The following is a 26,688-nucleotide window of genomic DNA, read 5'->3' on the forward strand; positions in this document are numbered from 1 at the left end:
TTCTTTTTATAGTCCAATTTTGCAAGAATACATAAATTCAAACATTCATGGATTTAACATTTAATCCATATCATAAAAAACCATATATCATTAATCCATCTCACTAAATTTAATAAAATAAGCATAACTAATCAATCAACAAACTTTACAAAACAAAGCCGAAAGAAGGGAAAAACAAAAAGGGACTCGGGACGCTAACTTTACGCTAGTTGGATTAGGGTTTTCTGTTTTCCTTTTTTTATTAGTAGTAAATTAAATTTTTATTTTTAAGATGATATTTCAACTTTTAAATTTCTTAAATTAAATTTTAATAAGATAACATGTGAATGATAAAATTCAAGCAAATCATGATGTAGAGGACCAAAGCAGAGGGATTTGGACCGATCCCTCGGGTTGTCTTTATGCATCAAACAGAGGGGGCCTACATGGTGTAAGGTTGGGGCATGCCATTTTTGGGATATTTGTGGACAAGGACAAGTAACAAGTGAAACATTGCGTGTGCAAACAAATAAAAAATTTAATTACAACTCATTAAAAAAAAAACAAATTAATTATAAAATAATAATTGTTGTGATCTAGTAGTGTAGTGTGGTGTGGTGTGGTGTGATGGGGTGATGTGACATTGAATGGTGGATGAGGTTGTTGTCGATAAACACTTTGTTGATGTTAAATAAATAAATCATTTATTTAGGGAAATTGAATGGGAGCCCTTCTATATAAATAAAGAAAAATAATTCAGAATTTAGTTAAAAGTCGAAAAATTAAGAGAAGAAATTGACAATTTTCTTGTTTTACAATTTAAAAGTGAAATTTATTAAATGATGCGTGAAAAAAATTGTGAAATTGGAGCATCAAATTCTTGAGTTTAATTTCTATCAAAATAGGCGTTATTTTACAATTTTTATAATGTCATTTACAAAATTATGTAATTTACAAAATTCGACATACATAAATTCAAATACTAAAATTTTTAATTATCAAAAATTTAAAAGATAGAAATTTAAATTCCGTCATTTTAAAATTATATGTTATTTTTAATTCATTCATCTAAACAGAGAAAAGGGAGCGAACGCTGTAAATGTCAACTTGGGCTGTAAACGAGAACCACTTTGTCGTCTGGACTCTTCATGGCCTAGGAAGGTTCAGTCCAAAGCTTTTTCCTGTTTGTTTTTTCTGTTCGTTTCGCTTTCGGCCCGGTTCCGAACAAAAAAATAAAAGAAAAAGAGAGTGTAAATGTATTATTCATGTACATTACGTACGCATCGAAATTTAATGTTGGATGATGCTTTTCGCATCCAAAACATGTTCAATTCGTAAGGTTTGATTGTTATGTTTCTGTCGAAAGTATGGCATGAAGAGAAATATAAACAAGACATGCACCGATTAAAAACAAGATCGGTACCAATGGAGGGAGGAGCCAATAGCTGAGCTACGAATTGAATCCCAGAAAAAGGAGCCTAACATTGTCCTATCGACACGCACAATTCAACGTGGCCATGCAAGTTGACACGTGCACACACTATGTATACGTGTCAAGCCGCCACGCACGGCCTTTGCAAATGATCAAAGTACAAATTTCGTACCTTCAAATTGTTTGTGATCTTCAGAAACTGACGACCAAGAAAGAAACCACCAAGATATTGAAGGAACAGAAAAAAATGATGAATTTTGTGGCGGTCTTCCTGGTTGTGAGCTCGCTGGCCAGCGCTGGAATGTGGTCTCCGAGACCACAAAATGATAATCAGAACCAGGAGAAGAAGCAAGGAGATCATCAGAGGGAGGTTATAGTGAAAAATGGGCACAGGGTTGTAGTCGTGGAGTATGACGAGCATGGCCATCCCATCACCAAAGTCTCAATCTCATCGGAACAAGACCGTCAAGCCGACAAGGATTCTTCCATTTCCGACAATGACGTGTCGTCGCCCTCTATGGTCTCGAGGGCATTCGACAAAGCTATGGACAACATGAAGGAAGCGACCTCTGCTCTCCCCAACCTCGGCCAAGAGGGTCACAGCCCGAAAGAGCTTATATGCGACGCGTATGGAAAATGCAAGCACCAGATTGCAAGGGATCTCGAGATGAAGAAGAAGATTGTGAAGGGGACCGTGCACGGGGCGAAGGAGACGGCACATAAGGTCGGGGAGGCGGTGGAAAGTGCGTACGAGAAGACGGGCGAGGCGGTGGGGAATGTATATGAAAAGGCGAAAGAAATGGTGTCCGATAAAGCTCATGAGGTTGAGGAAACTGCCAAGGACTCGGTGGGGAAAGCGAAGGGCGCCGCTAAAACGGCCAGGGAAATGGGGGAGACCTTGGCCGCGGATATAAAGAGCAACGCGTCGAACCTGTGCGAAGACTTGGCAAGCAAAGCTCAAGAGGCCAAAGAGACTGCAGAGCATGCTGCTGCGAAAGTCAAGACTGGAGCAGAGGAGCTCGAGAGTGGGACCCAGAAGAGGTTTCATGAACTGGGTCGCAAAGGGAGAGAGATTTGGTACGGTGCCCTGCGGTCTACGGGATTGAGTGATGCTTTGGACGCTTTGATGTCTGTGGCTAATTTGTTTGGGTTGGCCACTGCTTATGGGACGTGCATGTGGATTACGTTCGTTTCAAGCCACGTGTTGTTGGGAAATTTGGCACCGCAGCAGTTTGGGATGGTCCAGAGCAAGATTTACAGGGTTTATTTCAGGGCCATGGCTTCTAGTGTTGGGATGGCGTTGTTGGGACATCTTTGGAGACACGGAAATAAAAAGTTCACAGGGAATATGTTGCAGTTGCAGAACTTTAATCTTATGGCTGCCCTGTTGATGATTTTTGTCAATATGTTATACTTGGAGCCTCGATCCACCAAGGTAGCTTTTTTATTATTTTTGATCTTGTATATTTTGTGGCTTTCGTATCCTGCTTACGATTCACTTGTTTATACGATCAATCCCCTTCACAAGCATGATTATTAATTGTGTGGTTTGTTTATTGTGGTCTGTCGGCACTAGAGACAACTCTCTAGTCTGTCTAAAGTGGGACAAAAGTTGTGCATTGCAATTTGTGTTGGCCATGTAATCTATGGAAAAGAAAGATGAGACTATGCCACGATGACCTAGAAACCTCTCAATGTCATTTGGGGCAAAGGTCTCACCAAAAGGAAAAGGATAATTTGAGTCAGATGAAGCAGAATTTGGGGACTCCCATAATTCAATGAAACAGTACATTCTGATGTCTTGTTCACAATATTTGTCTACAAACTCCTTTCCATGAAACAGTGGTACATTACTACAACTCCGATAGGTATTCAAGGTTTTGATGCAGCAGGAAAAGTGAAATTGGTTTGGTTTCGCATTCACTGCGTCTTTCTTTGTTTTTTGTTCTCTTATTTCAAAGCATGTGTGGTGCAGGTGATGTTTGAGAGAATGAAGATGGAGAAGGAAGAAGGAAGAGAAAGAGTACATGTTGGTACCAGAGTCAGCAGCGAGTCTGAGCAGCAACGAATTACCGCCGAAGTCGAACCCACAACCACGGTTGCCTCACAAGTCACCGAAAGAAGGGAGCAAGAAGTAGCTCAGGCTGATACTGATAGGCTCGACGAGATGCGCGAGAGGCTTAAGAAGCTAAACTCATATTCGTCGTTGCTTAACGTCATGTCGCTAATGTCTCTGAGCTGGCATCTCGTGTACCTCGCCCAGCGCCTGCACAGTTAGTGCTGCTGCGTATTTCTTTACTTGATGAGGATGATGCTTGTTTTGATCGTGTTTTATTTGTATTCCTTTTGATGCTTTATAACTTCTGGCACTGTGACACACATGGATTCCGATACGTGTATATTATGTACCGATAATGCTACACTCTACTTGCTTTTGTATTAAGGAGTTTGTCTTTGACAAGTAACAACTATCTTCATCCAAAACACACCACTCTGCCATGAGCATCATTGATAAATAAAGAAAAACTGCATTTGGTCAGGTCAACAGAAAGAGAAAAGTACATTTTGGGACAGTACAGGTAAATAAGAACACCTGTATCACCAGCACTGCCTCTCTCCACACAACACAACTTTTATTTTGAAGAGCTTTTATTACTGCTTCCCTCTAAAGACACTAAATTAGCCTTGATCCCCCATCTCATCAGAATTAATTTCAGCATCAACTTCATTGGGCTCAAGAACTTCCATGAACTCAATCCTATTAGTAATGAAACTAATTTTTTTAGCCAATTGATCTTCTAGTGCTAACAAACTTCCGAGACGACTAGAATCACTCAAATGTTTACCTTCCAGGTATTCAATCAAAAGTAGCTCAGCATCAAGTGCTTGATTTTTAAATCTGGCTCTTTCCAATTGTCCATTCAGCCTGGATATATTTTTCTTCAGAAAGGCTTTTTGATCCATCATAAATTGTCCTCGTCTTTGTTCGGGTAATTTCTTAAAATTTTCCAGTACATAAAACGCTTCTTGTGGAGAAGGCCACGCATCCATCTTAGAATCAGAAGTATCATAGACCACAGCACAGGCAATAATCCCACATAAGGTTGTTATCTCAGTCAGCTTTCTGAACAGACTTGCCTTTCTCTTCTTGAAGGTGACTCTCCTGTTTGGTTCATGAGAAATCAATTCATGCTTAATTTTATTTTTGCCCATGGTTGAGAATACAGAGAAGTAACGGGGATGCTTTCGGAAGTTGTGTTCGAGAAGGATATAAAGGGAGATAATCCAATGCTGCAAGAAATCAACCAAACTACTGCTCTTAATTTTCACATCTTCATGGATATAGATATTTCATATAATTGGTAAGAAAAAGAACAAGTATGGTATATAATTAAACAGGATTACTTTAAAAAAATTCAACATTTAATTTTTCGAACGAATTCAGTTGAACAATGAAATTTGTATTTTACCCATGAATGGTAAAATTTCTCTGTACAACCTTGTAAAAGGATATTTAACTTACTACTAGGATTATTTGCTCAACCTTGTTTACTGTTAGAATACACAATACTCACACTAGTGGCAGGGAGAAATCTACATTTGATCCCATTCTTGTACATTGCTCTTGTAAAACCAGAATAAGCATTGTGTTATTAGATTAAAGTGGTGACAAGAAAGGATTCGGAAGAAGCATTTAGATTGCCCCTTTAGCCAGGGAGCTTGAAACTAAACATTTTGGAAATTTACAAATTCTTGGGACTGCAGATTCCAGATCTGACAAAGGCATTTTCATCTATCAGAACAAGTACATTGTCGATATTTGAGAAGAGGCTGAGTAGTCTGGTATTTTAGGTTTCAAACCAGCAAACTCTCCCATTGAAGCAAATCGTCAGTACTTGAACTGGTAGAGGTAGTCAACTGGATCAAAATCTTGTGGGAAGTTTGATATGTGTCTCTCAGACATAACCAAACATAGCGTATGTGGTAAGAATTGCTAGCAAATTCATGGATGACCGATGTGCTCTCCACCTAGAGGTTGTTTAGTACCCTGAGAAACCTGAAGCCTGCTCCAGGAAAGCAATACACTTTCCTAGCCATAGTCACTTGAAGTTGTACTCCAAATGTCAATGAATGACTTGGTATTTTCTTGTGACAGACCAATTAGGCTATATATAATAATATGGTTTCTATTATTGTTCCTAATAACCTAGTTCAACAAAAATGAATAAACACATTGAGATTGACAGATATTTCCTCGAGAAGTTAAATAAAGGATTGAATCACATGCCCTTTGTGAAATCAGAGAAACAGTCGCATACCTCACATGAGCACGACTGTACAAGAAGGTTCCAAGCTAAAGTGTTTAAGGATCAATCTCAACAAGCATCTCCATCATATGTAAAGTGTTGTAGGGAGGTAACAAACTAGGGGCTTTAGAAAGTTTCCAAAGATCTACCGAAGTTAACCACCTGAATGTTACTTTTCTAAAATATTCAAGGAACAAACGACTGTGAATATGTCCAACTGTTGTTATAAAGAGTTCGGACCCTCCTTTTCACCATCTTAATCTCATAGGAGTAAAAGTTACCTGGCATAGATGAGACAGTTCCAAGGTCAATTGCTTCTCTACCAAGAAGTCCACCAATTGCATCTTTACCTAGCATTCCCGATCATAAATGAAAGGGCTGGAAGAGGAAACAAGATAAGAGGTTTTAACAGATAAAGTAAACAATGCAAAGAAAACATTTCCTACACAGACTAAGAACTTGCTAATATGTTCAAACAAACATTAAAAGGCAACTCAGAACTTTTCAGTGGAACCATTTTATATCAAAACAAAGTGAGCGAAGGCAAAAACCCTTTCTCGCATATTCCATTTTATTAAAAATAAAATACAATCATTGAGGTCAATAAATTATAAATATACCTGACTCCTTTGACATACTTGATCATCCGGCGTACAGATAAGTCCAAACTGGTGTACAGATGAAGCAAAACTGGTTTTTCATAGCAGACTCTTTTTAGCTTCCTATTTAATGTTATCTTATGTACCATCTTCCAAAGAGGATCCAGCTATTCTAATGCTTTTGACTGAAGGACTCGTGTACTTCCTATTAAATATGTAGAGAAAAGATTTGTCTCCAGAATCCAGATGACCACAAGAGAGCATTTATCCAAGAATGTAATCTCAATACATTCTGAATGCGGCTACCAGTAATCTCTACAAGAACATGCACCATCTCTGAAATGATGAAAACGAATTGGATCTCTTAGGATTATTTCTCTTTTTTCCACCTCTGAGAAGAACTTCATTGTTGTATGGCAATCAGAGCAGACTCTCAAGTTCTTCATCACCCTCACTGGAGCTGATTGTGGCAAGCTGATTATTCCAAAAGTTACAGCTAAATTTTCACTGTGGTAGTATACCACTTTTCTGTCCTTGATTTCAGGTCCAGAAGTAATCATACAACCTATTTTCTTCATCTTACCCAACATTTCTTCCAACCGAGCATAAATTAATTGGATCATTTGGTGAGATTGATCACCACTAACAAAAGAATGAACTTCGTTTCCTACCTCTATCCAACTTAGACCAGGTTCCTTCTTAACTCCTCGATCTGTCATCAACTCCCTGATCTTTTTGGCTGGTAACTCTATGCCAGCATCATTGTAAATGTTGTACAGAAGAACATAAGATGCAGCAGCCTGAGGTTCAAGATTAATTAGTTTCTCTGCAACACGTTTTGCAGCAACAGTGTCCTTATAAACCCTGCAAGCACTCAACAAGGCTCGCCACATAACTGGATTGTCCTCAAAACCTGAGTTGAAAATAAAATTTTCAGCATCCACTAGCCTTCCAGCACGACCCAGGAGATCAACAGCGCAGGCACAGTGCTGTACATTGGTTGTCATGCCATAATCATTCTTCATGATTTCAAAATATCTGCATTAACAAGAACCTTTTTATTCCTACTGAACTAAACAAGGTAAAAATCAGGATATTAACTCACTCTGGTTGAGAGGATTTAAAGTGCATTCACAAGAGTGTCATTTTTATAAACCAAGTATTGGGTTGTAAATCAAAAGACCTGATGTGATGATCTAGAAACAACTAAATAGATTTCAAATATGGCATATGACTCTGGTAAGGACTCCCATTGAATCCTAAATTAATTCCTAGCAGTTCAAGACTTCAAAAACGGTACATTTTTCAAAAAGCTCCACCGATTCTCTCCTTCATTAATTTTAGATGAATCACCTTGTGCTATTGTTAATTTCAATCCCCTGCAACTTATCACCTATTAGCTTCCCAACCAAGTCCCAAATTCAGGTCTCTTACCTACTGAATATTAACCATCACCAAGTTCTGAACATAAAACACAGTTTCCTCCACCGAAAAGCAACAAGGAAAATACAAAGTTTGTTTCACTTTCAAAAAAATAATATAAAGAATGAAAAACAAGAAAAGTGGGAAAGTAAAATGGAGGGAAATTTTTATTTATTTGCATTTGGTTTCTTAACGAAAATGAAGGGAAGTTTTAAATGTATATGTATTTCGTATCGTACTGCACATATTTTGTGCAGAAAGTTTGAAGAAAAATGGAGTTATTTTATCTCATTTCCTTATCTTTTCCAATCTTATTTCAGACCAAACAACAGAAAGCAAAGGAATTTAACTTTTAATCTATATCCTACCGTAAACCTTCTTCTACAAGCCCTCCATGACTGCATGCTGTCAGAACTCCAAGAAACGTGATGTGGTTGGGTGCAATTCCACAATTCTTCATCAACTCAAAAAGTTCCAAGGCTTCCCTTGCACATCCATGTTGCGCTTTGCTACAGATCATTACGGACCAGGACACCACATCAGGATTCTCTGTCTCTGTAAAAGTCAAATTAGCAGAATCAATGTCTCCAGATTTTGCATACATGCAAATCTGTGAATTTTGAACAATAGTGAATTTCCCGACACCAGCTTTTACAGCATATCCTTGGATCTGCTCTCCAGACCGTGCTGCAGCCAAATTAGCACATGCACCCAACATGCTCGATATTATGAATTCATCAGGCTTCTTTCCAGATGCCAAGAGTTCATAGAATAAATCAAATGCACTTTCAGTTTCCCCATTTTGAATATAACCTGCAACCATGGATGTCCATGAGACAATATCTAGCCTAGGAGTTAAGTTAAAGCATTTCAAAGCATCCTCAAATAAACCCAATGAAGAGTAGAAATCGATAAGTCCACTTCCAATGAATTCATCTCCCTGCAGGTTGTACTTGCAGACTTGAGTGTGAACTTGCTTCCCATACTCAAAAGCTTCAACCGACTTACAAGCTCTAAGTATTATTGAGAAAGTAAATGTTGAGGGCTTAACTCCTAGCCTTTGCATCTGAGAAAGAAGATTGAACACTTCATTTGCATGCTCATAAGAAAACGTATCTATTTGGAGGAACCCAGCAATCATGGCATTATACATTACAACATTACGGTAAGGCATGACTTTGAATATTTGAATTGCATCACCTAAATCACCGGTCTTTGCATACATATCAAGCAATGCTGTGCCAACAACAACATCCAAGTCCAACCCCAGTTTGACCGTGTAGCCATGAAGTAATTTCCCAAATAGTTCTGAATTATCAAAAATTTTGCAGCATGCCTTAAGGGCACTTCCCAGTGTATATGTATTCAAGCTGAAACCACATTGATGCATTTTCACCAGAGTTCTCAATGTTTCCTCGTTAGCACCAATTCGAGCATAACTAGCAATCAAGGAATTCCATGAGACATCATCCAAGTTATCAGAATTCTCAAACAAAATCTTGGCATGATCAACCCAGCCGCACTTTGAGTACATATCCATAAGAGAATTGGTCAAAACAACATCTGAGCCCGACCCACTAAGGACTATTAAGCCATGAACCAGCTTACCCAGCTCAATGTAACAAGTTTGACCGCACACAGACAAAGCACTCGCATAGGTAAACTTATCAAGTTTCAAACCAGTCACTCTTGCCTCATTAAATACACCCATTGCCTTATCAAACAAACCCACCTGGGTATATCCAGAAATCAAGGAGTTGTATGAAATGACATTACGCTTCGGCATTTTATCAAACAAATTGCATGCACTATCCAATTCTCCACGCTTGCAGTACATATTAAGAAGATTGTTCAACAAAAACAGGCAGGGCTTAAAACAAGTTTTCACCATGTGGGCATGAGCAAGCTTGCCGTGGACTAAAGACCCAGTTTTGGTAGAGTACTGGATCAATTTTGTATAGGTAACATTATCCAGAGAATAGCTTGGATGGCAATGTTGAGAACTTTGCTGTGAAATTGGTGTGGTTTGAGGCAACATGGGATGAGAATTATTGGGTTGTCCAAATGTAATGAGAGGCTCAGAAAATTCAATGGTGTTGAAGAGGACGTTAAAGTTTGGGGGCTTTGTTTTCTAGAGCAACATGTTTCTTTCTTCTATGCATTGAAGTTGTGTGTTCATCCTTGCGGATCCCGAGCCTCTGCATTTAGGCTCCGTGCATTTACCCGCATTTCGGTTAATCTAAGCCACTCAAACGATCTAACCACTTTGCCACCTAAGAGCAAATTACAAACTCAAAAATGATTACACTGAGCCAGAGGGGCATTGAAGTTCTTGCATGGAAGACATGTTTATGATGTCTTGTATCACTTCAGGGAATACTCGGCCTTTTGCAAGGACTGTAATTGCACATATGCTTCCACAACATTTTTCCTGCATGAAAAAGGAGGAAAAAAAAGTTTGTAACTTGAGATGTTGGGGGAACATCTGTACTTGCATCTAAGACGAGCATGATCGATCATAATTTAGAAACCATTATCAATTATCAATTAAACTTAGGCACATCTTATGTATAGTATCATTTCATATATCCAAATTAAAAGGAAGCTAAACAACTGACCCTCTAAATCAAGGGAAAGAATCAACTTAATCAATCAGAGGAGTGCATGTAGATGACCATCAAATTGAGCCTTGAACATGTGAAATATGTATTTACTTTATAGGTTTGTATATTAGCCCTCTATGTTTTGCAACTTATATAAGCCGCTATGCTTCCAATTAGTCAGTGGTCAAGATATATAGCTAAAGAAGAAAATAAAGATTTGCATAATAGATACAAGAAAATCATTAATATCCATCTGAGCAACAAATCTTAAAAAGATTATATTCTTACAATGATCAATGATGATGGTGATACCGATAAACATACAGGAAACATAACCCTCCCTCCCTTGTTTCAACTTTCAAGCACTATTTCTACTTTCATTTGCTGATCCAGGCATCAGGTTTCTCAGCATAGTCAAAGAAAAGACTGGATAAGTTAATTATTGACCCAAAAAAGACAGAATCAGTTATTTAATATTTTTGAATTCCTTATGTCCAAAACAAGAATTCTAGCAAACAAATATATACATAGCTCTCACTGACACTGCTCTCCACCATAGTCAAAGAAAGAGAGAAATTCTTTTAAATGCATACCTTTTGAGCAAGACATTTTATCAAACATGTTCTGAGCAGAAACAAATTGTGAGCCATTTAAACTATAAAACCACCAAAAATTATGTCCGTTTAAATCGTACATTGGCGATGAACTTCGCCGCAAGTCTGTTGCAAGACAAACCATAAGACTAAATTGGATTATAGAACCGCAAGGAATTCCCAAACCATGAAGAAACACGCTTCCAAACCAGGAAGAAAGAAGTAAATAAACACGTTCACGACAGAAGGAGGAATCACGTTAAAACTAACCTCAATGCTGTTGCAAAACAACCAGCCGACTAAGTTAGATGATTGCACCACACAGAACTCTCCCAAACAGGACGCTCCCAATTAACAGGAAGAAAAGAGTTTAAGAAAAAGAAAGAAAGAAGCACGCTCGCTCGCGGGAGAGAGAAGAAAAACACGCTCTAACGTGTTTAAATTTTGGGCCAAAAGTCACTTTATTCTTTGTAGTTTGTCACTTCAACTACTTTTGACCTGTAATTTCAATTGTATTAATGTTGCCATTGTAATTTTGTATTTGTAGTAATTCAATGATATGTTAGTATTTGACCAAAAAAATGACATGTTAGTATTCTTGTCAATTTCTTTAGCGATGCAAGGGACAATTTCGTCAACCCAAAACCCTTGAGCGTAAAAACTTGTCTGAAATTCTTCCTATTTCATATTAGGGCTCGAAATTCAACTACTAATCCCAATTTTTGAAGAACTCTAAACCTAAATGACCAATTTCAAGCCCTAATATGAAATTAGGGGAGTTTCAAACGAGCTTTTATGCTCAAGGATTTTGAGTTGACGAAATTGCCCATTGTACCGTCAAAGAAATTGACATGAATACTAACTTGTACCTTCAAAGAAATTGACAGGAATACTAACTTGTTCTTGAATTGCTACAAATATGAAACTACAGGCTCAAAAGTGGTTGAAGTGCCAAACTACATGAACCAAAAGTGACTTTTAGCCTACATTTTGGGAAATAAAAAATAAATAAAATATGACTTGTCTTGTGTTAAGTGATTAGATCTAGTGACTCAAATTAACCGAAATGAGAGTAAATGCACGGAGCTCGTATGCAGAGGCTCGGGATTCTTCAATATTCTAACTCATTGTTTTATTTTTAGGATTCGGAGCCTCTATTTAGTATTCACGCATTTATCAGCATATCACTTCATCTTAGTCGTTATAATAATCAAACGACTTATAATATGATACCTCAACTACCTTAACATTAGGTTAGTTTTAATAGTCTAGTAGTCCAATTTTACCCTTCTAATAAAATTAAGAAAAAACCAAACCCGGTCCTGGCGGAAGAAGGGAGGATCTTTGGGACCTCGGGAAGGTTTTGTGTAGGTTCCAAGAGGCTGGGATGGGTTTGTGTAGGTTCCTCAACCTTACTTGGAGATGTTGTTTGGGTACTGTTGCAAATGTAGCTGCAATTGCTGAGTCGTTTTGGTGGGTTATTTGGGCTTTTGATATTTTCATGAATTGGTTAATTAAATTGGATCCTCAACAAACTTTTTCTTGTCAAATTTCTTCCTAGATTTTGATTGCTTTAATGAATTGGGTGCTGATTTGGTTATTATGTGTTTCTTGTCAAATAAATAACCATATTCAAGTTTTTTTTTTTTTTTTTTGCCAAAGTTAGGATGGAGAATTTCTTACGCACACAAACACTACAAATATGCTATAGGTATACGAACCTGACACCACTAATTTGCAAGTTAAGATAATTTTCTACTAAACTACATCTCATTAACATATTGAAGCATAATTAATTCATAACAAACTACCAAATGAATAAAAACATAAATATACGGATTAAATAATATAGTTATTTTTGTTGTTGGCAATGGCATAATATGTTAATTTTGGAACACTAAAAATTCCAACAACCGATGATTCTTGGTGATAATCTAGAATATTTTATTTGAATAATAAACCACCAAATGAATAAAAGCATAAATTTAAGATTAAGGATGGTGATTTTCCCACTCCCTTTTTGTCCACTTATACTCCATTTTATTTTTTTAATAGTTTTTACTATAACAAAAAATATAGTGTAAGTGGAGAAAAGAGGAATGAAAACATATAATTTTTAACAAAGAGAATGTAAATAAATAAATAAAAAGTGGAAAAATCAACTCTTAAGATTAAATAATAAAGTTGATCTTGAACCCCTAAAATTCCAACATGCCCAAAGAATATCTTATTCCAATATGAAAAAAAACCATTTTCCCTTTTTCTTATGATCATGATTATACGTCCCCATATCAGTTTAAAGATATCCCCAACATAAAAACAAAATGAAAACAAGAAAAACAAAAGCAAAAAGGTAGATGAAATCCTTCTATATTATTATTGGGGAGATTCACTATTATACTCAATATGGGGACCAAAATTATAAAAATACCCTATATAAAATGGACTTTAGAAACACACCCAAAGCCCATTTACAACATAACAAAAAAGCTTTTAACTTCTTATAAATTACAAAACTGCCATCAATTTCTTAAAACAAGCCCAACCCCAAAATCTCATAAAAATACCCAAAGCACTCAATAGGGCATCAAAGTAATTTAATAATTAATATTAAATTCAATAAGGCCAGCTATCATTTTTTGGGTTTTTTTTGGGTTTGTTTATAGGAATTCAATTGTGTAGGGTTTATTTATAATATTAGTGATAGAAATGGGTATATCACTAAATATCTCTTATTATTGATGGTCAGAATCAGCCAATCACTGTCAACGTTACATTTGCGATTGTCGTTTTGGTGTACAGCCTCTGCCCTAGTGCTTCACCGAACTTTCTAGTTAAATTTCCGTTCCATCTACTTTGCGTGAAGAGAATTTCAAAATCTCACCAGAGAAGAGAAGCCAAACTCAAATCAACCAAAAGCCATGGAAGAAGACACAATAGTCCTCTACGCAGCTCCAGGAATAGGGCACATAATCTCCATGGTTGAGCTAGGCAAGCTCATTCTCAATCGCTACACCGAAAAATTCTCCATCACTATTCTCTACACCTGCGGCAGCGTTGTGGATACTCCAAGCATCCCCGCCTACATCCACCGCATCTCCCTAGCCCATCCTTCCATCTCCTTCCGCCAATTCCCTCGCGTTCAAAATGAAAATACATTATTAATTGGCCGCAGCGGCGCTGCCATATTGTTCGATTTCATCCGCCGGAATGATCCTCATGTCCGCCTTGCCCTCCAAGAGATCTCCAAATCTTCAGCCATTCGCGCTTTTATCATCGACGGCTTCTGCTCCTCTTCGCTGCCAATGGCGAAGGAACTCGGCATTCCCACCTACTACTTTTACACCTCTGGCGCTGCAGCTCTTGCGGCTTTTCTGTATTTCCCGAAAATCGGGGAACAAACCACCAAGAGCTTCAAGGATCTAACCGATACTGTTTTCGAGTTTCCCGGGTTTAAGTCTCCTCTCAAGGCCTCCCACATGCCTGAGCCAATGCTTGACCGAGACGACCCTGCGTATTGGGACATGCTCTACTTTTGCTCACACCTTCCCAAATCTAATGGGATCATAGTCAACACGTTCGAAGAGCTGGAGCCTCCTGCAGTCCTCAAAGCCATTTCTGGAGGTCTTTGTGTTCCTGATGCTCCCACTCCTCCCGTCTTCTACATTGGGCCATTGATTGCTGAAGAAAAACAATCTGGTGATGCCGCTGAGGGGGAAGTTTGTTTGTCATGGCTTGATAAACAGCCAAGTCGAAGCGTGGTGTTTCTCTGTTTTGGAAGCAGGGGATCATTCTCAGGGGCTCAATTGAAGGAGATGGCAGATGGGTTGGAGAAGAGTGGGCAGAGGTTTTTGTGGGTGGTGAAGAAGCCTCCCCTTGATGAGAAAACCAAGCAGGTCCATGGAGTTCATGACTTTGATTTGGAGGGTTTGCTGCCAGAAGGGTTCTTGGAGAGGACCAAAGATAGGGGCTTGGTGGTGAAGTCATGGGCTCCGCAGGTGGCGGTGTTGAAGAAGGAATCGGTGGGCGGGTTTGTGACGCATTGTGGCTGGAACTCGGTGCTTGAAGCAGTGATCGCCGGCGTGTCGATGGTGGCGTGGCCGCTCTACGCAGAGCAGCACATGAATAGGAGTGTTTTGGTGAAGGAAATGGAGATGGCGATTGCTGTGGAGCAGAGAGAGGAAGATGGGTTTGTATTTGGGGATGAATTGGAGAGAAGGGTTAGGGAGCTGATGGAGTCAGAAAAAGGGAGAGAGCTTAGAGAAAGGAGCCGGAAAATGGGAGAGATGGCTTTGGCTGCTTGGGGTGAGTCTGGTTCGTCCACTAGAAACTTGGTCAACTTTGTTAATAGCATTACACTAAGTTTCGGATTGCATAAGTAAATTACCAAGGGTGTACCTTCTCGTTGTTAACAAATTTTCACTGTATATATAATCATAATCTGAACCGTCATTTTCTTGTATGATTTGAACATGTTATGCAACTAACAAGACACTATTTTGCAAGAAAATTGATAATTTGTATCATGCTTTGCAAGGAGCTCTCGATCCCATCCAAGATTTGGCTGTGCCAACGAAATATATGAAAAAAACAACAACAACAACCAAAAAAAAAAAAAGTTAACATAAGGGATCACAAGCCTTTATATTTAGCCTTGGTATGCAGTATTTACATAATAAATACATTTAGAACACATCTTTTTTGGCCTTATTTTTTGCTATTGGTTTTGTCCTTCTTCATCCTTTTTTGAGGGCTCTTTTCATACTTGAGACTTGGAAAAAATAAGTGATAGTTTAAATTATACTACAAAGGGGATGAGAGTTTCTGCAGAGTTTCTGAATTCTTGCCTTATCAACACAGCTTAACACAAGGTCCACTCCACTGCCTTCTTTATTTGGGCGGAATGATTTATATATTACAACTATTGTCATTGTCAAGTAACATTTGAGTCTGGTTGTGGACAACTTGTAACATGATAATTCTCCATCTTCTCGTCATTGTAAATCCAGCAGGCTGGCTTGGCTTGTGTGCTCGTCGATTTCGAGATCAAAGTTAGGAATCAGAGGGGAAGAAGGAATGGGATGATTCCTGATTCGGATAAACTAAAAACTGAAAAAAGGAAGAAAGAAAGTTGTCTCACATTGATTAATTGCTCTCCGAGTAAGCTCCTTATAATTGTGAGTCTACCACATTAGTTTTCAAGAAACTGGATCCTAAACCCAGATAATGTTGGCCTATAGTGAGAAATAAAAAACACTCTCTAACGTGTTTAAATTTTGGGAAATAAAATATGACTTGTCTTGTGTTAAGTGATTAGATCTACTGGTTCAAATTAATCGAAATGATAATAAATGAAAGGAGCTTATATGCAAAGGCTCAGGATTCTTCAATATTCGAACTCATTGTTTTATTTTTAGGAGCCTCTATTTAGTATCCACGTATTTATCCGCATTTCACTTCATCTTAGTCCTTGTAATAATCAAACGACTTATAAGATGATACCTCAACTACCATAAAATTAGTTTAATTTTAACAGTCTAATAGTCCAATTTTACCCTTCTAATAAAATTAAGAAACAAAACAAGAAACAAAACCCGGTCCTGGCGGAAGAAGGGAGGATCTTTGGGACCTCAGGAAGGTTTGTGTAGGTTCCAAGAGGTTGGGATGGGTTTGTGTATGCTCCTCAACCTCACTTGGAGATGATGTTTTTGGTACTGTTGCAAATGTAGCTGCAAAAAGTACTGTTGCAATTGCTGAGTCGTTTTGGTGGGTGATTTGGGGTTTTGATATTTTCATGAATTGGTTAATTAAATGGATCCTCAACAAACTTTTTCTTGTCAAATTTCTTCCTATATTTTGATTGCTTTATGAATTTGGTGCTGATTTGGTTATTATGTGTTTCTTGTCAAATAAATAACCATATTCAAGTATTTTTTTTTTTTGGCCAAAATTAAGACGGGGAATTTCTCATACACACAAATACTACAAATGTGTCATGAGTGTTTGAACATGACACCACTAATTTACAAGTTAAGATAATTTTCTACTGAGCTATATCCCGTTGGCATATTGAAACATAATTAATTTACAACAAACTACCAAATTAATAAAAACATAAATATACGGATTAAATAATATAGTTTTTTTTTTTTGGGTTAGAATAATATGATAATTTTGGAACACTAAAAATTCCAATAACCGATGATTCTTGGTGATACTCTAGAATATTTTATTTGAAAAATAAACCACCAAATGAATAAAAGCATAAATTTAAGATTAAATAACAAGGCTAATTTTGAACCACTAACATTCCAACATGCCCAAAGAATATCTTATTCCAATAAATAAATAAAACCATTTTCCCTTTTTCTTATGATCATGATTATATGTCCCAATCTCAGTGTAAAGATATCCCCAAAATAAAAACGAAATGAAAACAAGAAAAACAAAAGCAAAAAGAAAGAAGAAATCCTTCTATTATTATTGATGGTCAGAATCAGCCAATCACTGTCAACGTCACAATTGCAATCGTCGTTTTGGTGTACAGCCTGAGCCTGTGCCCTCGTGCTTCACCTAACTTTCACGGAGTTGAATTTCCGTTCCACCTACTCTGCGTGTAGAGTATTTCAAAACCTCACCAGAAGAGAAGCCAAACACAAATCAACCAAAAGCCATGGAAGAAGACACAATAGTCCTCTACGCAGCTCCAGGAATGGGGCACATAATCTCCATGGTTGAGCTAGGCAAGCTCATTCTCAATCGCTACCCCAAAAAATTCTCCATCACTATTCTCTACACCTGCGGCAGCGTTGTGGATACTCCAAGCATCCCCGCCTACATCCACCGTATCTCCCTAGCCCATCCTTCCATGTCCTTCCGCCAATTCCCTCGCGTTCAAAATGAAAATACATCATTAATTGGCCGCAGCGGCGCTGCCATAATGTTCGATTTCATCCGCCGGAATGATCCTCATGTCCGCCTTGCCCTCCTAGAGATCTCCAAATCTTCAGCCATTCGCGCTTTTATCATTGACATCTTCTGCTCCACTGCGCTGCCAATGGCGAAGGAACTCGGCATTCCCACCTACTACTTTTACACTTCCGGCGCTGCAGCTCTTGCGGCTTTTCTGTATTTCCCGAAAATCGGGGAACAAACCACCAAGAGCTTCAAGGATCTAACCGAGACTGTTTTCGAGTTTCCTGGGTTTAAGTCTCCTCTCAAGGCCTCCCACATGCCTGAGCCAATGCTTGACCGAGACGACCCTGCGTATTGGGACATGCTCTACTTTTGCTCACACCTTCCCAAATCTAATGGGATCATAGCCAACACGTTCGAAGAGCTGGAGCCTCCTGCAGTCCTCAAAGCCATTGCTGGAGGTCTTTGTGTTCCTGATGCTCCCACTCCTCCCGTCTTCTACATTGGGCCATTGATTGCTGAAGAAAAACAATCTGGTGATGCCGCTGAGGCGGAAGTTTGTTTGTCATGGCTTGATAAACAGCCAAGTCGAAGCGTGGTGTTCCTCTGTTTTGGAAGCAGGGGATCATTCGCAGGGGCTCAATTGAAGGAGATGGCAGATGGGTTGGAGAAGAGTGGGCAGAGGTTTTTGTGGGTGGTGAAGAAGCCTCCCCTTGATGAGAAAACCAAGCAGGTCCATGGAGTTCATGACTTTGATTTGGAGGGTTTGTTGCCAGAAGGGTTCTTGGAGAGGACCAAAGATAGGGGTTTGGTGGTGAAGTCATGGGCTCCGCAGGTGGCGGTGTTGAAGAAGGAATCGGTTGGCGGGTTTGTGACGCATTGTGGCTGGAACTCGGTTCTTGAAGCGGTGATCGCCGGCGTGTCGATGGTGGCGTGGCCGCTCTATGCAGAGCAGCACATGAATAGGAGTGTTTTGGTGAAGGAAATGGAGATGGCGATTGCTGTGGAGCAGAGAGAGGAAGATGGGTTTGTATTTGGGGATGAATTGGAGAGAAGGGTTAGGGAGCTGATGGAGTCGGAAAAAGGGAGAGAGCTTAGAGAAAGGAGCAGGAAAATGGGAGAGATGGCTTCGGCTGCTTGGGGTGAGTCTGGTTCGTCCACTAGAAACTTGGTCAACTTTGTTAATAGCATTACATAAGTTCCGGATTGCATAAGTAAATTACCAAGGGTGCACCTTCTCGTGGTTAACAAATTTTCACTGTATATATAATCATAATCTGAACCGTCATTTTCTTGTATGTAAAATATCAATGAAATTGGAGATTGTATAGTTATCCAAATGCATCCAATTTTTTACAGATATCAACTATGCATTTTAATTGTTAACCATGTGAGTATTGTTGGAGTTATCAAATGCATCATTTGTTATGTGTGCTTGTTCCTATAATAATTTATTTTTTTTAACACCTTGATATGATTTGAACATGTTATGCACCTAACAAGACACTATTTTGCAAGAAAATTGATAATTTGTACCATGCTTTGCAAGGAGCTCTCGATCCCATCCAAGATTTGGTTGTGCCAACAAAATGTATGAAAAATATACTGAATAAGTAGTCAACATAAGGGATCACGAGCCTTTATATTTAGCCTTGGTACACATTATTTACATAGATACAGCTTAACACAAGGTCCACTCCACTGCCTTCTTTATTTGGGCGGAATGATTTATATTTTACAACTATTGTCATTGTCAAGTAACATTTGACTCTGGTTGTGGACAACTTGTAACATGATAATTCTCCATCTTCTCATCATTGTAAATGCAGCAGGCTGGCTTGGCTTATGTGCTCGTCGATTTCGGGATCAAAGTTAGGAATCAGAGGGGAAGAAGGAATGGGATGATTCCTGATTCGGATAAACTAAAAACTAAAAAAGGAATAAAGAAAGTTGACATACATCGATTAATTGGGCTCCGAGTAAGCTCCTTATAATTGTGTGTCTACTGTATTAGTTTTCATGAAACTGGATCCTAAACTTGCATTGTGTTGAAGGATACACGAGTCCCACATTGAAAACTTAACAAAACAGAAAGTCTCATATAATAAATGGTTCCACTCCTAATAACATCGAGACATTTTGTATAAAACCCTACACCTGCTAAACAGATGGTTAAGTTAGGGACAATATCAATGTTGCTAATGGTGAGCCAAGATTTCGTCCCTCTGAAATCTTGAAAAGATATACCAGATTAAATCTGGAAAATTGAGATGGGTGACCACGAACATTGAGAGCACCAAAGTCCCCATTGCGGTGGTATTACTAGACATTTATATTTTTAAGTCCTTTTTTCTTTTATATATATTTTTAATACAAACGATAGTCTATTTTAATATCATCTAAACTACGGAAAGGGGGAATTCTAATTTGACTAAGCTCATATTTGCGCCCTTTTTTTTTCTTAGTATAAAAAATTATAAGGATATGTGTGTGATTGATATCTTGATTCTTTATGTTTATTTACAAGGAATGAGAAAATCATTAATCGAAAAATATAAAAATTTAGGAATAAGGAATCGAAATTGAAATCGGAATAGGGAACTCTCTCAAATGCTTTTCCTAGATGTACTTGAATTTTAACAAAAATTCCGGCGTTCTCCTAACAGAAACACTTCTCATAAAAGAACTACTGAGAAATTGAGAATTGACCCCAAAAAAATAGAGCTTAAACGGGTGGGTACTCTTAAAAGAAAAATTGTTTCCTACACAGATAGTCCTAAACGGGTTCTCAATTCGGACCAAAAAACCGGGGTCCTCAATCATATTATTACCCCCCCCAACCCCACCTCTATTCTTCTTCGATCTTTCAAACTCGCACTCGCTCACTCGCACAGTTCAACACTTCCAGTTCGACAATTCCCACCCAAGACCAATCGTAGAGCCTTGCTTTGCTGATTTGCTTCCAAATTGTCAAAAGGTATTTCTTGTTTCTTTTTTGTTCTAAATTTCCCCAAATTTGATAATTTATAAATTTTACTCTGAACATAGCGGTATGAATCGAAGACAATTTTTTGTTGTTGCTGTTTTAACCGAATCTTAACTGCTGTTCAAACATAATGGTTTGAAATAAAATAAATGTGAGAGAGGGAGATTCAGTTAATGGGCTTGCTTGACAAGCTTTCAATGGAGTTATTGGGTTACCAATTTCATGGTCTGAGAGAGAGAACAAGCGGAATTTTGTGCTCGTAGGGCAGGAGAAAGGGTGAGTCAAAGAGAAAAGATTAATTTTTTATAAGAATTTCCACTTACTAAATATGATCAGATCCGCATTTCGATTTGAATATTTGGTTCTGCTGTTTGAACATAAATTTAATTTTCATTTCGGTTTCAGTTAACAATGCTGGTCAGGATTCTATCAAAATTTGGATTATAATTAGATTTGATCATACTCGCATTTTACCAATTCGAAAAACGTCAATCTTGGATAAAACCTGCAAGTTATAAGTAGGCCTTCCTTGCTGTGGTATTTGGTGTTGGCTGTTGGTTGTTTTGCACAAGTTATATTGTTGGCTATTTTGCACAAGTTATATCGTTGGCTGTAAGTTATAGTGTTGGCTACTTTCCTCATTTTTGTTCTAGTTTGTATGCTAATTGCTTTATTTAGCACCTCTATTACTTTACTGCTCTGTGCAGGCTAATAACTGCTATTGTCCTTCGTTTTAGTAAAGGGAGCTGATTACTGGTTATCTCACAGTTAAGAGTTCTATAGCTCACATGATAGACGCATGCAGGTGTCCAGATTCTTGAGAAAAGAAAAAGGTAATGTTTAGCTTGGTGGTGTAGCCCACCCCAAAGAACAATGGCCTTTCCTAGAACCCAAAAGTCCAAACCAGGACCCGGTTCCCCAATCATCTTCCTTGTCATCTGCATAGCCACCATTGCACTCCTCTTTCTCGTTTCCTCTCTCATTTCCACTAGTGAGTTCTCTTTATCCTCTCTGAAAACCCTCGAAAGCAGACTCAAAGTAAAGAATATAAACCAGAACCACCAAACTGGCCACGAGAAGTACCTCTACTGGGGTGACAGAATTGATTGCCCTGGAAAGCACTGCGAGTCCTGTGCGGGTCTGGGCCACCAGGAGTCCAGCCTCAGGTGTGCTCTGGAAGAGGCTATGTTCCTTCAGAGGTACGTTCTTTGAGTTTTTTTTTTCTTCTGATTTCTGTTTTCGGAGTTTATGTCGTGATTGGTTGCCGAGCAAATGTGGACAAAAGAGAATTGTGGAAGAATTCAGATTTGATATCATAGGGACCAGTTAAATGGGTTTTGAAATGACCCAACTGTCATGTAACTTCTAGGTTTCCTTCATAAACTGGAAAGTTTGTCACGTTATAGATTTGCTCACCCACGATGAACTTAGTGTGATTGCAAGCTATGCCTTTGTGGTTTGATAGATTTAGTTGCCTTGTTTTCTATATCAGGGAGTTCTGGATTTCTTGTTATGAACTGCAATGGAGTAAATTTTATATAATCTTGTTTAGTAATTTACTGCTGCTGTTTGCAGAACTTTTGTAATGCCTTCAAGAATGTGTATTAACCCAATACACAATAATAATGAGATCCTTCATCACTCACATAGTGCAATTTCAGAAGAAAGGTAAGTTTGTACTTCTTAATTTGGTTTCAAGAGAATGCTTTTTGGCTGTAGGATAGTTTTACTGCTACGTGTTAGCAAAACTATGCCAACTTCCCTACTTTATATCCTATTTGTTTATACATTTTTGTTGATCAGAATGTGCATTTTATACAAAATGAACTTCCTTTCATTTGTTAGGTGGACAGCAAACTCCTGTTCCATGGACTCGTTGTATGATATAGACCTCATATCAGGCACTGTACCAGTAATTTTGGACAATTCAAAAATGTGGTATCGAGTGGTGGCAACAAGTATGAAGTTGGGAGGTAGAGGAGCTGCCCATGTGGAAGGAGGTACTCGTGTTGATCTCAGGGAGAACAGTAGTTTCTCAAATCTTTTACTCATAAACAGAACTGCAAGCCCTCTTGCATGGTAAATTTCTATTTCATTTTCTTTTGTTGTTAAAAGCTTTAAGATTGGCTTCTTTGGGATGGTAAAACCTACTTGTTTGTTTCAAGGTGTGGTTTCACTCGACTTGGAGATAATAGTTGTGCATGTATTTTTGAAAGAAATTAAATTAAGTGAGATATTTGTTTACAGTAACTCTTTTCAGAGAGATTCCAATTTGTAGATATTTCTCCACTTGAATCATACCTGTTGCAGTGGCGCTAATAATATTGTTAGGGATTTTGTAAAAAGATCTTTAATTACTTACTCAATTAGGAATTTCTTGAGCTACCTATAACCTCTTGTTACCAATGTTTTCAAAGGTGAGGAAACATGAATTGTTTAATTAAAGAAAACTATTTAATATAAAATAATTAGAAAGAGAATAGAGAATTAGGGAGAGCGTGAAGTTTGGAGCTGGGACTTTGGGAATCTGATTTGTGTCTTTGGTAGGAGAATTATGGTTTAGAAAATTTGATTTGGGGCTGGGTTGTTGGGAAGAAGAAACTGTTGGGGATCTAAAGGGAATAAATAAAAATGGAACGATTTTGCTAAAAACCAACCTACAGAGTTTTGTTCTATAAACTCGGCCTTAAATGAAACAGTTCATTTCATAAAGGAACCCAGACAACTTAAGAACATGGCGTTGATTAGCCTTAAAACATTTCCAGAGGAGAGGGGAAAAAAAAGTAATATGGGTTTTCGGCTTCTTTGCATGGGTTCTGCCTCAGCCCCATTAGCACTGCTGCAGTTGCAGATTGTTTACCTTACAGCACCTCACCGATAGCTAGCATCAATGTGCACCTCAGAATGCCTTCCAAAACACTGCTCGTTACTTGATACCTCTAATTTTATTAATCATCTGAGTCTGTTGGCTGAAAAACAACTTAATTTCAAAGCCAAGAGAGGATTTGGATTGTAGGAAATTGAATAAGAGTTTCCCTTGGTTGAAAGTTTTGAAAGTCTCCATTCAAGTTTGTTTAAATTTGCGCTTGGTGTAATTCTTTTAGTTAAGAAATAAACCATGATATGCCTCTCTTGGTTAAGTTGCATGAGTATTAGAATATTGATTTTGGTTGTTTGAGGAATTCATAATGGCAGCTATATAGGTTTATGGAGTGCAAGGATCGAAAAAATCGTAGTGCTATAATTTTGCCATATACCTTTCTCCCCTCGATGGCTGCTAAGAAGTTGAGGAATGCAGCTGACAAGGTATGCATTATAGTGAATCCTGCTAATGTCATGGATGTTTACTTAATTGGTATGGGTATTGAAAATTTTCCAATTACTGACTTCCCTTATTTTTACACACATGGGTATTGGAATGATTCCGATTCTTGATTTCCATTGTGTTTACTATCACATAAGGTACCAAAAGTTATGTGGGTTCCATTTTAAAATTTCTAATCCAATACCTCTGAAAAACCAGGAATTAAATTGATTAGGGGGTAATAGTTGATCCCATGTCCATTCCTTTTCTCCTCTATGCTAAGTTCCCCCATTCCAAGTAACCAAACATGCCATAAGTTTTAATTCCATACTTTAAGTTGTGTAAAGCTTGTTTGCTTATTGTGCGCATGAGTCTAAGGTATATTCATGTCATATATAAACATATTCAAGTAAGTTAGAGCATGTCAGTCTCTATTATAACTAAAACTGGAGCTGTTGTTGAAAATGAGTCTTAGGTATATTCATGTAACAGCCGCCTCTGTTTTCTCGTGAATTATTTCCTGTACATATCTGCTATTACAGACTTTGACCAAATAATTTTCACAGATTAAGGCGCTCCTTGGAGATTATGATGCCATTCACGTACGTCGTGGTGATATAATTAAGACCAGGAAGGACAGATTTGGCGTTAACAGGACCCTGCATCCTCATGTGGACAGGGATACACACCCAGAGTTTATTCTTCGCAGAATTGAGAAATGGGTCCCATCTGGACGAACTCTTTTTATTGCTTCAAATGAGAGGACACCAGGATTTTTTTCACCTCTCTCAGTCAGGTAAGTCCTCAGGCGTGTTCTGTTCTCTGCACCATCTGCATTGAAAATGGAAGCCTGTGTGTTCATTTTGTCATGCTAACATGATATAGGATAGCTCTCACGTTGTGGCTATGAATTCTAAATTCAGGTTGACCATTGGCAGAAAATGTTCTGGATTTAGGTTCTCCAAGTAAAACTAATTTGGCAGGAACTTTTGGATTAGTTAATACTGAAGTAGTCAGACTAAAAATCATTTTAATAAGCTTTTGAATTCTTTGATACTGGAGTTCTGAACATTAATGATAGAATCAATAATGCGTACCGTCTTCCTGTGCACTATGATTGATTGCTGAGCTGGTCTAATATTTTGTCTCATTATGCTTAAGATTTTAATTTAAGTGAACTTTGAGTTGTATACTTTTGCGCTGTCAAACACACCTCCTTTAACTATTTCTTAACTAGGAGCATCCAATTCAACACTGATTCAAGTTTTACATTATACCCCAATGAATACGGCTTTTATTTTAGTTTGAACTACTTCATGGATTGTGCTGTCATTATAATTTTGCCAACCTCGAGAGGTTACATTTGTAAAACAAGGTCCCCGCTGACCTTGATCCTTATGTCTGACCAATCTGTGCAGATATAAGTTGGCGTATTCATCAAACTATAGCCACATATTGGAGCCCTTGATTGAGAATAACTACCAGTTGTTCATGATTGAAAGGATTATCATGATGGGTGCTAAAACATTCATCAACACATTCAAAGAAGGTGACACAGGTCTCAGTCTTACCGATGACCCAAAGAAGAACACCAAGTTATGGCAAATACCAGTCTATAGCTTCGATGAAGAGGGAAGCTAACATTAGCTGCCATTTTAGCTCCGCAGAAAGGTTCCGAAAGTTTTTTAACCCTCGTACCAATGCTCTGAATACACATCATACAAGCAGAGCCTCACCTTGCATGCTATGAAAGCTTCCCAGTGAAAATCATTACGGCAGGGAATTGCAGGCCTTTCAGTGTTGTGAATTGTGACATAGTTTTTTTTTTTTCTTTTCCCAAATATTTATTTGAACGAAGATGTTTAAATTTCTTTTTATCTCTTATTGTTATATACTTTCCCCTTCGAGGGGGAGAGAGAATATACGTACATTTTTCATATGGTATGGTGTATCACACTCAAATTATTTGAATTATATATAAAAGATAAATTGTTTAAATAGTTATTGAAATACCTTTTTTTTTTTTTTATTGAAATCGTTATTGAAGTACCTTTTTTTATATATAAAGAAAATCAATATTGAAAAAAAATAAAACGAAAAAAAAGGAAGAAACTTGCCCCACATCGATCCAACTGTGCTCTGAGTAATCTCCTTGTAATTGTGCGCTTACAAAACGAGTTTGTCTTCGAGAGGACTTTATGATATTATTTTTAAAATATTTTTAAAGAATTCTTTATTTTTATTTTTTTCTACATCAGCATTATAATGGGTGACCCACTTGCCAATGGGAAGGCTATAATAAGGGAGTTCTGGGTGAGGGATAGTGAGAGAGGTTCAATCCCACCTTCCAACAAGTGAGAAAATCTTGAATGAACGGTTCAATCCCACCTCAACAGAATCCCCCTCATTATAGAAGCTCTCCCAAAACTGAAGGGAGTAAAATGTCGTTATTCCAATCGTTTTTCATAAAACCAATAAGCCCAACCCGAGACCTTTAGGCTTCCAAGAATCTTTGCCTCTGCAAAATTGGCTGGTAAGAAAAAGGTAC

At 38.0% G+C, this 26,688-nt stretch overlaps 6 protein-coding genes across 11 annotated transcripts; 4 read left to right on the forward strand and 2 right to left on the reverse strand.

The window, feature by feature from the left end:
* Positions 1,555-4,053, forward strand: LOC18792482. Its single transcript, XM_007224836.2, has 2 exons — positions 1,555-2,846; positions 3,387-4,053. Exons 1-2 carry the CDS (start codon positions 1,560-1,562, stop codon positions 3,687-3,689), a joined length of 1,590 nt encoding a protein of 529 aa, XP_007224898.2. The 5' UTR covers positions 1,555-1,559; the 3' UTR covers positions 3,690-4,053.
* LOC18792594 (agamous-like MADS-box protein AGL80) lies at positions 3,931-6,441 on the reverse strand. Its single transcript, XM_007226072.2, has 3 exons — positions 6,339-6,441; positions 6,000-6,096; positions 3,931-4,702 (listed from the first exon to the last, which is right to left on the reverse strand). The coding sequence occupies exons 2-3, from the start codon at positions 6,060-6,062 to the stop codon at positions 4,091-4,093; spliced, it is 675 nt and encodes a 224-aa protein (XP_007226134.2). The 5' UTR covers positions 6,063-6,096; positions 6,339-6,441; the 3' UTR covers positions 3,931-4,090.
* LOC18791492 (pentatricopeptide repeat-containing protein At3g13880) lies at positions 6,601-11,326 on the reverse strand. Of its 3 annotated transcripts, XM_020555883.1 has the most exons (4): positions 11,206-11,326; positions 10,936-11,061; positions 8,108-10,170; positions 6,601-7,355 (listed from the first exon to the last, which is right to left on the reverse strand). In XM_020555883.1, the coding sequence occupies exons 3-4, from the start codon at positions 9,775-9,777 to the stop codon at positions 6,620-6,622; spliced, it is 2,406 nt and encodes an 801-aa protein (XP_020411472.1). In that variant the 5' UTR covers positions 9,778-10,170; positions 10,936-11,061; positions 11,206-11,326; the 3' UTR covers positions 6,601-6,619. The 3 variants fall into 3 exon arrangements, with proteins under 3 accessions (XP_020411472.1, XP_007226246.2, XP_020411473.1); XM_007226184.2 differs by lacking the exon at positions 10,936-11,061; XM_020555884.1 differs by lacking the exons at positions 10,936-11,061; positions 11,206-11,326 and adding an exon at positions 10,631-10,743.
* LOC18789439 (UDP-glycosyltransferase 88F5) lies at positions 13,666-15,440 on the forward strand. Its single transcript, XM_007225025.2, has one exon. The coding sequence runs from the start codon at positions 13,857-13,859 to the stop codon at positions 15,315-15,317; it is 1,461 nt and encodes a 486-aa protein (XP_007225087.2). The 5' UTR covers positions 13,666-13,856; the 3' UTR covers positions 15,318-15,440.
* LOC18789262 (UDP-glycosyltransferase 88F5) lies at positions 17,264-19,278 on the forward strand. The gene has a single exon (XM_007222913.2). It carries the CDS (start codon positions 17,609-17,611, stop codon positions 19,046-19,048), a length of 1,440 nt encoding a protein of 479 aa, XP_007222975.2. The 5' UTR covers positions 17,264-17,608; the 3' UTR covers positions 19,049-19,278.
* On the forward strand, positions 20,466-26,150 carry LOC18793905. 4 transcript variants are annotated; one of them, XM_020566020.1, is made up of 7 exons: positions 20,466-20,827; positions 21,544-22,035; positions 22,412-22,504; positions 22,682-22,915; positions 24,040-24,142; positions 24,707-24,936; positions 25,559-26,150. In XM_020566020.1, the coding sequence occupies exons 2-7, from the start codon at positions 21,710-21,712 to the stop codon at positions 25,779-25,781; spliced, it is 1,209 nt and encodes a 402-aa protein (XP_020421609.1). In that variant the 5' UTR covers positions 20,466-20,827; positions 21,544-21,709; the 3' UTR covers positions 25,782-26,150. The 4 variants fall into 4 exon arrangements, with proteins under 4 accessions (XP_020421609.1, XP_020421607.1, XP_020421615.1 ...); XM_020566018.1 differs by having other exon boundaries at positions 21,574-22,035; XM_020566026.1 differs by having other exon boundaries at positions 21,605-22,035.

Source organism: Prunus persica, chromosome G1 (assembly GCF_000346465.2).
Source record: "Prunus persica cultivar Lovell chromosome G1, Prunus_persica_NCBIv2, whole genome shotgun sequence".
In the NCBI taxonomy this organism is placed as follows: domain Eukaryota; kingdom Viridiplantae; phylum Streptophyta; class Magnoliopsida; order Rosales; family Rosaceae; genus Prunus; species Prunus persica.

Bases quoted from the DNA above. Each gene is read 5' to 3' on its own strand.
- LOC18792482 (XM_007224836.2), top strand. From the start codon at position 1,560: ATGATCAAAGTACAAATTTCGTACCTTCAAATTGTTTGTGATCTTCAG. The intron at 2,847-3,386 runs GTAGCTTTTTTA...TGTGTGGTGCAG, and splicing joins TGGAGCCTCGATCCACCAAG to GTGATGTTTGAGAGAATGAA.
- LOC18792594 (XM_007226072.2), bottom strand. From the start codon at position 6,062: ATGCAATTGGTGGACTTCTTGGTAGAGAAGCAATTGACCTTGGAACTG. The intron at 4,703-5,999 runs GTAACTTTTACT...GATTTCTTGCAG, and splicing joins AACTGTCTCATCTATGCCAG to CATTGGATTATCTCCCTTTA.
- LOC18791492 (XM_007226184.2), bottom strand. From the start codon at position 9,777: ATGTTGCCTCAAACCACACCAATTTCACAGCAAAGTTCTCAACATTGC. The intron at 7,356-8,107 runs GTAGGATATAGA...TTGTTAATGCAG, and splicing joins CTTGTAGAAGAAGGTTTACG to ATATTTTGAAATCATGAAGA.
- LOC18789439 (XM_007225025.2), top strand. From the start codon at position 13,857: ATGGAAGAAGACACAATAGTCCTCTACGCAGCTCCAGGAATAGGGCAC.
- LOC18789262 (XM_007222913.2), top strand. From the start codon at position 17,609: ATGGAAGAAGACACAATAGTCCTCTACGCAGCTCCAGGAATGGGGCAC.
- LOC18793905 (XM_020566020.1), top strand. From the start codon at position 21,710: ATGGCCTTTCCTAGAACCCAAAAGTCCAAACCAGGACCCGGTTCCCCA. The intron at 22,036-22,411 runs GTACGTTCTTTG...TGCTGTTTGCAG, and splicing joins GAGGCTATGTTCCTTCAGAG to AACTTTTGTAATGCCTTCAA. The intron at 24,937-25,558 runs GTAAGTCCTCAG...CAATCTGTGCAG, and splicing joins TTTTCACCTCTCTCAGTCAG to ATATAAGTTGGCGTATTCAT.